At 37.2% G+C, this 11,740-nt stretch overlaps 1 protein-coding gene across 1 annotated transcript in view; it reads left to right on the top strand.

Moving 5' to 3' along the window:
• Positions 1-11,740, top strand: part of AP4E1 (adaptor related protein complex 4 subunit epsilon 1) — a 67,349-nt gene that overhangs the window by 34,441 nt on the left and 21,168 nt on the right. Inside the window, exons 11-15 of the mRNA XM_043555432.1 lie at positions 1,914-2,053; positions 3,828-3,940; positions 4,049-4,167; positions 8,532-8,834; positions 11,282-11,396. Of these exons, the coding sequence (XP_043411367.1) occupies positions 1,914-2,053; positions 3,828-3,940; positions 4,049-4,167; positions 8,532-8,834; positions 11,282-11,396 (790 nt within the window). The remainder of the gene's footprint in view (positions 1-1,913; positions 2,054-3,827; positions 3,941-4,048; positions 4,168-8,531; positions 8,835-11,281; positions 11,397-11,740) is intronic.

Here is an 11,740-nt window from a genome sequence, read left to right as displayed (position 1 = left end):
TTAAGAAGAATGGATATTTTTATTTTTTATTTTAAAAATAAAGATAATTTATTGAACATCTAAATTACTTAATAGCAATGAGTTAAAAGTAGTTTATGCAAAGAATACTATTTCATTAAACAATTGTAATTTTAAAAGATAAGATTATAAATTTTCAATTTTAAAAGGTACTGTTTTTGAAATAAAAGTGTTTTTGAGAAATTGTCATCTACATATATATTTTTTCTTTTTGCATTTATATTTTTAATCTTCTGAAAATTGTTACTTGCCTCAAATCTGGGAAGTTTGTAGATGGACTAATTTCTCTGTGTAGGCATGATAGAAGAGTGAGAAGGCACCAAAGGACAATAACAATAATTATTTGGCTCTTCCACTTTGAACAAATACAGAGCATGTGTTTTCTTTGTGTGGTTGGCTACTCAATTGAACAGAGTTGACTTAGGTACAGTTTTCTTAGTGCTATATTTAATTATTGGGCCCTAATTTAAAAATGAGAGTCAAAGGGAAAATAAATTTCTTTTAAAATTATCGAGTCTGATCTGTTTTGTCTATTACCTGCTGTGAGAAAAGTAGTTTGAATTCTTTTAGTATCAATAGTGCTCCAAGAAGGCACCTCAGGACTATCTGTTCGAATGCCACTATCATGTATAACCTCTGTAAGTAATTACATAGAAGAACTTTGGTCCTTGGGAATGGAGTGACCTGTTGTTTAAGACTGGGCTTCCCATTTGTCTGGTTTTATTACCTTTCTTTCTCATAGGGAGAAAGGAGGCAAGAAGGAACAAACATAAAAGACCTCTCTTGAGCAATGCAATTCCTAATGCCCTGTCTCATGCAATCCTGGAAATGCTAAATTGCATAGTCTTAGAGTAGGAAATAAATTTGGTATAATTATCTAAAAATATGTAATAATGTAGTTTAAAATCTACAGGGAGCATGTCTGAGACAGCTATATAAGTTGAACGCTATTAATGGAGGACCTGTGTATTTATGGATTTTAAAATGGAGTTAAGAATTAACTTAAACAGTTATCTTTTGTACTTGATATCCTGGCAATGAAGATTGAAAAATTACAAAGAACCCTTAAGATATTTTGAACAAGTTTGACAAGTAGAATATATGGAAATCTCTTGCAGCTAATGTTGTTGATCCTAAAATACCAGTAAATGATAATTTCTCAGTACTGCCCTTGGTCTCATATTGATTTCTGGGAGTTAACGATATTTTTAGAACCTTAATGTAGGGCCTCAGAAAGTGTAGCCAAATGGGAGCTTACTCTCGTACTGGTCTTCCTTTAAGAGGAAGCAAGAGGTATATTCCTGAGCATTGAGAAAGTGACTATAACATGGTTTTTCCTTGCCTGAGATTCTGAACAGAGGCCTTGCTAAGGCTTTGAAGCACTTGAGGCCCCAGCCTTTGTCCATCTGTTGGAGGCCATTTGCTCTCAGCTGATGAACCCACTCAAGGGCTATTTTCTGTTGTTTACGTAGTGTGGAAAATATAGTTTGTAAGACTGGATTTTCATGTGTGTATATATACATGCACAGACAGGCATAAATGATATAGGTTTAAGAAGCTGTTATATTTTTAGAAAACAGATTATAAATCTTTTAAGTTTTTAGACTTTACATGGCCTCTCATTTAGAAGTAGTCAGATTATAATTTTTATCGGTATCAAAAAGCTTTTAGACTTTGGAATTGATCATAATTCATTTTTTTTGACAGTAAATTCTACCTTTCTTAATTAAGTTCTGTTTTAGCTAAAATGTGCATTTCTTCAGCACCTATTAACTGCCCAGTTGGTCTATGTAAAAATGGCAGAATCAACTGTATTATAAACCTATAAATTGCTGTATTTACTGGAATTACCATGTATAGTTTTATAATGCTGTTTTTATTTCTTTCTTAAATAGACTCTGGAACTTCTTTACAGAATTACTAATGCACAGAATATAACAGTGATTGTCCAGAAAATGCTTGAATATTTACAACAGAGCAAAGAAGAGTATATTATCGTCAATTTGGTTGGCAAAATAGCTGAACTCGCTGAGAAATATCCTTTGTTTGGACCATAAGTCATAAAATACCTGTAGTTACATAGTGACTCAAAAAAATTTTTTTACTGTTTATTCATTTTTGAGAGACAGAGTGCAAGTGGAGAAAGTTCAGAGAGAGGGAGACACAGAATCTGAAGTAGGTTCCAGGCTCTGATCTGTCAGCACAGAGCCCGGTGCAGGGCTCGAACTCATGAGCTGTGAGATCATGACCTGAGCCAAAGTTGGGCACTTAACCTAAGACTGAGCCACCCAAGCACCCCAGTTACATAGTGACTTTAGAATGATTGGTTTAGTTGTGGTCACTTGCAAATTGAGTTCAGAGACACACAATAACTTTTCCCATACCTGATATACAGGCCTTTTTTGTCAAAAACAGGAATATTTGTAGGCTTCTTAGTGGATGGCTTTTTTTCCCCTGATTCTTTCATTCAGTTGGTCAGTATTATGAGCAGAAAGATACAGGAACCTCTGCCTGATTCCTCTTTCATTGCCTTCTTATCTTTGACTTTATTTCATAATTAGTTTCTTTTCTGGTAAATGTTCTTGTTGTTTTGCAGGGGGTCCTTGGGAGTAGGGATCAGCATGCTAAAATTTATCCTTTACGCTATTGTTTATACTGGAAATTGTCCCAGTAAGGTAGTTGGGAACGCCATTCACATGTCACTTTTCTTCATATTTGCTTTTTTTTTTATTATTTTTTTTTAACATTTATTTAGTTTTGAGAGAGAGAGAGAGAGCACACAAGCAGGGGAGACACAGAGAGAGGGAGACGCAGAATCCCAAGCAGGCTTCAGGCTCTGAGCTGGCAGCACAGAGCCTGACGTGGGGCTCAAACTCACAAATCACAAGATCATGACCTGAACTGAAGTTGGACACTCAACTGACCAAGCCACCCAGGTGCCCCCACATTTGCTTTTTAAAAGTCAGAGAAACTTTACAGGTGACAAAGATATTTCATTCTTTTTAAGATGTCTGTTATTTAAATCAAAGGAAGAATAAATGTACAATGTTACTGCAGTCAGTCATCTTGGAAATTGCTTAAATATAGTTTTCTGTGCCACGTATCTAGTGCCATACGTAACTCCAGGCAGCAGAATGATGGAATTTTAGAACTGAAGAAGAACAGGTTAGAAAAGAGATTAAATAGCGTGAGTAGACATACGACATTGAGTAGACATACCACATTTAGTCTCTTTGAAGTGTATGTCATTTTCCATTATTTGTCCTTAGGCACCTGGAATATCTCTTTAAATTTTTTTCACACTTGGGGTGCCTGGGTAGCTCAGTAGGTTAAGTGACCGACTTCAGCTCAGGTCATGATCTCATGGTTTGTGGGTTCGAGCCCTGTGTCGGGCTCTGTGCTGAACGCTTGCTTGGAGCCTGGAGCTTGCTTCAGATTCTGTGTCTCCTTCTCTCTCTGCCCCTCCCCAGCTTGTGATCTGTCTCACTCTGTCTCTCAAAAATAAATAAATGTAAAAACAAAAGTTAAAAAAAATTTTTTTTCACGCTTATTTATTGGATGCTTAGTATGTACAAGGCATGGTGCTAGATGAAGCAACAAGAATTTAGTTTATTAAGTTTATTAAATAAGCTTTTACTGAGCACCTATTTCACATAAATCTGGAGTATAGAACAATTTATTGGCAGAGGTTAAAAGTAAAAATACCTAAGTAGGATAGGTTGGGGGTTATTCTTTACAAGGTTGATGCAGAGAAGGTAATTTTAATAAGTGGTATTTGGAAGTGTACTTGGTCTTAACACTGTGGACACATATGCCCCAGATAATGCATGGTTTATTCAGACGATGAATGCTGTATTTTCAGTGGGAGGAGATGTTATGCATCCTGATATTCCCAATAACTTTCTGAGACTGCTAGCAGAAGGTTAGTAAATTACTGCATTCTGGAAAGATTTCAAAATTAAATGTTTTTATTACAGAGTCATTAAGAGTTTTTAGTGAAAGTTAAAATGATGTATCAATTTCTTTGTAGGTTTTGATGATGAAACAGAAAATCAACAATTAAGGCTTTATGCAGTTCAGTCTTATCTCACTTTACTAGATGCGGAAAATGTGTTCTATCCACAGAAATTTCTTCAAGTTATGAGTTGGGTGAGCAAAGTACATTAGAGCATAAGTATTTATAACATTGTTTTTTATAAAGCGCAATACTAGCAATATATTTCCTTCAGAAATCATTTAATTCTACCCTGCTAACCCCTTTAGCTATCCATTTTCTTTCCCATTGGCTAGTTTGTCACTTAAATATCTACTTGTCTATTCATTCTCCCATTCATCTCACTTGTCTACTGTGTGTATTATAGACAGTTGGTTAGGTATCTGTGTCCACAATACATTTGCTGTATTTTCTCTGTGAATCTGTGTTAGAATATGTGAATACTCATGCGTCTGTGTTATGTTAGTTTTTCATTGCTGTATGCTACCACAAACTTAGTGCTTCAAACAACATAAATTTATTATTTCACAGTTTCTGTGGGTCAGGAGTTGAGACCTGGTTTAGCCACGTCCTCTGCTTAGGGTCTCTGAGGGTTGCAGTCAGCTGGGGCTGCTGTCTCATCTGAAACTTGACTGGTGAAGGATCCACTTCCAAACTGGTGTGGTTGTTAGAAGAAACCTGTTTCTTGTGGTTGTAGGACTGAGGGTTTGAAGTTCAGACTGTTGACCGTAGGCTACCCTTAGTTCCTGGAGCTTCCCCCAGTTTCTTGCATGTGGGCCTCCAAACATTCCTCCTTGCTTCATCAAAGCCAGCAAAGGAGATTATCTCTTGCAAGATGAAGGCCAAATTTTATGTCATGTAATCGTATGTAATTGCATACATACCATCACCTCTGTGTATCTTTGTTTTGCATGTGGGTGAGTGTTTCCTTAGGGGAAGCTTTGGTGGAGTACAACTGCAGGATCATAGTGTATGCCTCTTTTAATATTTTATAGTTTTGCCAAATGTTAGCATGTTAACTTGAATTTTACCCAGACTTTTATTTAAGAATTTTTTTTCTCATACACAGGAAAGTTGAAAGACTAGTATAATAAATATCTCTATACTTTTCATTTAGATTCCCTGTTAGTATTTTTAACCACCTTTGCTTTACTATATCTACATCTAGATCTACATATAAGTTGCAGACATCATGACCCTCCAAAAAAAATTCAACATGAGTCTTCTAAGAATGACATTGTTCTGTCATAGAACCATTATTATAGTTAAGAAATGTAACATTAATTCATTAATATCATTTAATATACAGTCCATGTTCACATTTATCCAGTTGTCCAAAAAATGTTTCTTATGGCTATTTTTCTACTACTACTAATCCTGGATCCCATCAGGGATCACAAATTGCATTTAGTTGTCTGTTTAGCCTCTTTTATTTTATATTGTTCCTCACTTTCTTTTTGTTTTCATGATATTGATTTTTTTGGATGAATACTGTTGATGTGCAGAATGTCCAACTTTCTGAATTTGTCTTATTATTTCTGGTTTGGTTAAACATTTTTAGGAAGAATACTATATCAACAATGTTATGTACTTCCCACTGTATCATCAGGACACATACCATATCAGTTCCCCAGTTACTAGTGATTTTAAGTTTCTTTGTTTGGTTAAGATAACCTTCAGATCTCTCCATTGTAAAGATGCATTTTCTCCTTAGTAATTTGTAGCTAATCTGTGAGGTGATTCTAAGGGGCTATGTGTCAACATCTTTTCCTTAACTATATTTCACCAGTGGTTTTAGTATTGATAATCCTTGCCTAAATGGGCTATTGTATTTGGCAGCTATTCACTTTTTTCCCTCCAAGAACATGGCATGTCACTCCATATATTTATATTGCTTTTATTTCTTTCTGCAACATACAGATTCTGTGCAGGTTTTGTTAGATTTATGCTTAAGCATTTCAGTTTCTTTAGAGCAGTAGTAGATACATTTTGTTTTTAATTTTGGTTCCCACATGTTTGTTGCTAGTTTATTCAAATACAATAGATTTTTTGTAGTTTGATCTTACATGCTGCCATCTTGCTGAACTCACTAATGTAGGATTTTTTCAATAGATTTCTTGAGACCTCATTAAGAATTTTTTGCATCTCTGTTCATGAGATTTTTTTTCTACCCTGTTGTTTTGGTTTTGGTATCAAACTAATACTAGTGTCATAAAATGAGATAGGAGTAGTCTTTCCTCTTCTGTTTTCTGGAAAAGTTGTGTTGAAGAGTATTGTTTAGTTTTTAAGTGTTTGGAAAATTTTCTGTTATCTTTCCTGTTACTGATTTATAGTTTGCCATTGTCACCAGAGGAAATACTCTGTGAATTCAGTTTTGTTAAGTTTTTTGATGTTTGTTTTATGGCCTAAGATACGTCTTATTATATGTTCTGTGAGTGCTTGAAAGGAGTGGGTATTCTGTTATTGTTGGATGGTGTGTTTGGTAAATGTTGATTAGAGTCTTTTGGTAATGGCATTGTGACACAGGTGTTGAGATCTCTGTGTGGCCTCCACTGACATTGTGGATGGGTGGCCTTGTAATGACTGAGCAGTGGTGAAAGCCCTGACTCTCCACAGGGCTTCTGACATCATCCCAGTGAAGGGGCGGAGGAATCCCTCTTTATACCTGGGTAGAGGGTATAAAATGCAGGCTTCCATATGTGATCTTCATGGACACTGCAGAGGAGTGGCCTCTTGACAACTTGGTGGGGATGAAAGTCCTAGCTCCCTACTGAGTCTTCTTTCTTTTGAGGGAATTGGAGCGCCTCTTACAGCCTGGTAGGGGTGGAAGTCTTGGCTCTCTACTCAGCCTTTGGTGGTGTGGGTGGGTCTGTGGGTTTTTTTCTATGTGGTACTTGGCTAGAGTAGAGGGTTATTGTCTAAAAGTTTTCTGTCTTCCTGGGGTGCCTGGGTGGCCCAGTCAGTTAAGTGTCTGATTGTTGATTTTGGCTCTGGTGATGATCCCAGGATTATGGGATTGAGCCCTGCATCAGGCTCTGTGCTGAGCTCTCTCTCTCTCTCTCTCTTTCTCTCCATCCCTTCCCTGGTTGCACTCTCTCTTCCCCAAAATAAATACATAAACATTTAAAAAATAAAAATAAATAAGTTTTCAGTCCTGGCTCTTTGGCTAGAGGGCAGGCTTTTCTTGGGGTCATTTTGTCTGTGCCCATTGCTGTTTCCAGGTTGCTGGCTCTCTAATACCCAGTCTGGGGTGTATGAGGCAGCAGATAACCCACCGTACTATCACAAAGTCGTTAGCAATTGGCCTTCTTTTCTCCACCTATCTGTGTCTTTCTATGTGTGTTTTATATATAACACCAAGGATTTTAGATGTACTTAATGGGAGGAATAGGGGAAAATGCATCTACTCTGTCTTCCCATTGTTATTATTTTTATTTTTATTTTAGAAAGAAAGAGAGAGAATGGGGGAGGGGCAGAGGGAGAGAGAGAATCCTAGACAGGCTCCACATTAGCACAGAGCCTGACACAGGCCTTGATCTCCTGACCCTGTGATCATGACCTGAACTGAGGTCAAGAATCTGATGCTCAACCAACTGAACCACCCAGGCATCAGCCTCCCACCACCTAGTAATTTTTGAACTGGCTGTTAGATTACCAGCTTTTCTAGAGATACCTTTCATCTTCTTAAACCACTCAAAAAATTATCTTGCTACTTTAAGGATTGGATTTATTTATTTCTATTAATTTTTCCTCCTTTTCTTGTTACTAGCTGTAAATTTTCCCTTGCCTATCACTTTACCTCCCCTCCCGTTTTTTCCTGCTGGTGCCAGTGTTACACTAAAGACATGAAAATATTCCATAAATAGCACTTAGGAAAGATCTCACACTATATGAGTTATCAGTTTATTAATAATTTTTGAGACCAGTAGGATTATGTATCACCTAAATAAGTTGTAAGAAAAAGGATATGTAACATAGGTCAGCCTTCCTCAGAGTTTCTTCTGTGGATCATGTACATCAGAATCAGCTGATGCTGGTTCCAAATGTGCACTGTGGATCCCGACCACAGACATACTCACTCAGAATATCTGGGGGTAGAACCTAGAAATGAAACACCTTTGGTGACTCTCATGCACACTAGCATGTGAGAACCACTGGTTTCAATGCTAATTGCAAAATAAGTAACAGAATGTGGAGGTGTTGATAAAAGGCAACAACTGAACTGGAAGTTCAGAAGAAAGCTCACTTGTAAAGTATGCTGCTTTATATTTTGTGGATGATAAAGATGTGGAAAATCTTTTGGTATTGAGTTCTCATTCTTGGTATAATTTCGACACTAAAACATACAATTTTATCTTTAAGAATTTCTTCACCATGAGAATATATTTACTCTAGATTAAATTCACTCCAGCAGCAGCTACTTTGTTTGGATTTCCCAGTACAATTTGCTGTGTACAGATGTGCCCAGTACAATTTGCTTGATATTTCTATATGAACAGTCTCTTTGTTTTACTCATAGGTGTTAGGGGAGTATTCCTATCTCTTAGATGAGGAAACGCCAGAGGAAGTTATAACCAAACTCTACAAGTTACTTATGAATGACTCGGTTTCTTCAGAAACAAAAGCCTGGTTACTTGCTGCTGTTACCAAGTTGACACCCCAAGCACACTCTTCTAACATAGTTGAGAGATTAATCCAGGAATTCACCGTATCTTTGGATACTTGTATGAGACAGCATGCGTTTGAATTAAAATGCTTACGTGAGAATGTGGAACTTATGAAGAGCTTGCTTCCAGTTGATAAGAGCTGTGAAGACATGGTGGTAAGGCATCTGTATTTTATCTTTGTAAAAATTGCATCGTCTCCAAACAGAATAATTCTTACCTTTGTGATGTATCTGGAATATATCAAGATATACTTTCTGTAACACTTCAGATAAAGGTTGGAGTTTTTCTCACATCATATGAGAGAATTTGAGAGCTTCAATTCAGTAGAGCTCTTAAAGAGTTGGGAATAGATCAGTATCTCTTCCGGAGAACTGCACTGAAGCAGTTTAATATCCAGTGGCAGTCTCTTTTAATATATGGTAGTTCAAGTACTAAATTTTGGGGGGAGCCTGGGTGACTCGGTTGAGCATCTGACTCTTGGTTTTGGCTCAGGTCATGATCTTGCGGTTTCGTGGGTTCAAGCCCCGCGTCAGGCTCTGTGCTGGCAGTGTGGAGCCTGCATGGGATATTCTCAATGTCTCTCTCTCTCTCTCCCTCTCTCTCTCTCTCTCTCTGTCTCCCTCTCCCTCTCTCTCTCTCTCTCTCTCTCTGCCCCCCTAAACCCTGCACTGTCTCTGTCTCTAAATAAACATAAAAAAATTAAATTTTTAAAATCTCCTTTGAACTTCTCTAATATGCAATTTTATTATTACTTTGGTATCTTTGAGAATGTAAAAAATAGTTCTCTGTTGCATTTTGTCCACCTAGTGTCTAACTTCTTTACCACTTTGGAACCTGATCAACCACCTTCCTTGTCCTACCTAACTTTAAGCCACTACTCTTTCTGACCTAATGGGCTCAGTTACTACTCACCCTCTGAATATGTACTGATCTCTTCTCCAGACTGGTGTAAATTAGGAAATTGCCAAAAGGAAGCCAGATTTGTACAAATTTTTATTTGTTAGATGTCATATAGTTGAGAAAGAGGAGAGGAGGGGCAGCATTCCTACTAATTCTGACTCAGATTTTCATGACTTATATTCATTTTGAACCTCTTTGTTCATTAGTTCTTTCAAAAGCTCCTCAGGGGTAGACACCTTTCTTTCACCTTTGGTAGGAGGCCCAAAGACATTCATTGAAAAGGTGAATAAATATGCTATACATAATATTTTTTTTAAGTTTATTTATTTATTTTGAGAGAGAGAGAGAGAAGGAAAGAGAGAGAGTGGTGGAGGGGCAGAGAAAGAGGGAGAGATAATCCCAAGCCGCCCCTGGGCTGTCATTGCTGTGCCCGATGCAGGGCTCAGACCCACAAACTGAGATCATGACCTGACCTAAACCAAGAGTTGGACACTTAACCAACTGAGCCACTCAGGCTCCCCTAAATATGCTATACATAGTACAAAACTAGGAAATAACTCTTTTTCCTCTTTCCTCCAATGAAAGATTGAAATGATGACATGTCTTCATTTTGTAAGAACCTTTCCAGATTCAGAGTGTGTCATGCCACTTAAATATTTGAGATCTGTCTGTTCTTCTAATTATTGGAGCTGTTTGCATACAGTTGGCTAAACCAGGAGAGGCAGATCTGTGGCTTCTGAGGCCACCACTGCTATATCCTTTTGTGTATATCTCATTCTTCTTTCCTCACTTTTTCTTTTATCCTTTCCCCTCACTCTTTCTTCATCTCTTATTTATTTTCACTTATTCTTTCTTTTGTACCTTTTTATTCCTGCTGAAATTAGGTAATTTTCCATAGATTTGTGAAAAGGTATTTTTAGGTAGAAAAGAATAGGATAGTTAAAGACACTGCCAGGGTCTGAATAGTAGCCTTCCCCAAGATGTGCATACTTCATTCTCTGCAGCCTGTGTATTTGTTATCTTACATGGTAATAAGGACTTTGTAGATACGCTTAAATTAAGGAATTTTTGAGGGGGAGATTATTTTGGATTGTCCAAGAAGGCATGATCACAAGAGTTCTTATAAAAGTAAGCAAAGAGTCAGTAGAAAGCCAACTAACAATAGAAGTAGAGATCAGAGTGATGGGGCCACAAGCCAGGGAATGGTGGCGCCTTTAGAAGCTGGAAGGGAGAAGGAACTTATTCTCCCTTGGAGCCTCCCAGAGGAACTAGCCTTGCCAACACTTTGTTTTTAGTCCCTAGCAGCAAACTAATACAGACACTAGCTCAGAGTGTAGATGTCTTCTCTAGTAGGTTAAAGTCTCATGAGGGCAGGAGAAATGTCTTTCTTTGTCTTCATCATAGCACCTGACATGATGCTGTAACATACTGGATGCTCAAAAGTTTATTCTGCAGTACAATGAAATTAATAATAACTGCAGATGATTTTCATTGTTACATACTTAGCTGAGTGATTTGAATATAGGTGTTTTAGAGAGCTAGAGAGTTGGGTAACACTAGTAGCATTTTTAGAACTGAAGTTCTTTTTTTTCACTTAAAAATTATTTTTAGGACATATGGATTGAAATTAGTTATGTGAATGTACAGTCTAGGTTTAGGGTAAAGTTTTGTAATTTCTGATTTTTGCTTCACTTTAATACAGGTAGATGCTTCCTTATCTTTTCTGGATGGTTTTGTGGCTGAAGAACTCAGTCAGGGGGCAGCACCTTACAAACCTCACCACCAACGTCAGGAGGAGAAGCTTTCTCAGGAAAAAGGTAATTTTCTATGGGTCTGTAAGGGACATCATTTTTTTTTTTTTAATGCAATTCGTATTATAGTCATGTAATGTAGATAACTGAGGATATTTATTTTTGTTATCTCTCTTTAAATCTGCTTGTGACTTATTTACTCTGCCTAGGTCTTTGGATACCCAGAAAAAAAAGTTAGCCTAGAGGTATTCCCAAAGTCATAGGCTCCATATATTTAAATGCCTAAGATAGTCATTCTGGAACTTTGAAAGAACTTGAAGATGGAATTATCATGTTGGGTCACTGTGCTAGATGGAGGGCTGATAGATAATCACATGAGCATATCTACAGAGAAATTTGAGAAAAGAAGT

This window comes from Prionailurus bengalensis, chromosome B3 (assembly GCF_016509475.1).
Source record: "Prionailurus bengalensis isolate Pbe53 chromosome B3, Fcat_Pben_1.1_paternal_pri, whole genome shotgun sequence".
In the NCBI taxonomy this organism is placed as follows: domain Eukaryota; kingdom Metazoa; phylum Chordata; class Mammalia; order Carnivora; family Felidae; genus Prionailurus; species Prionailurus bengalensis.
The sequence above is the reverse complement of the archived record's forward strand: the minus strand, read 5'-3'. Positions and strand labels throughout refer to the sequence as shown.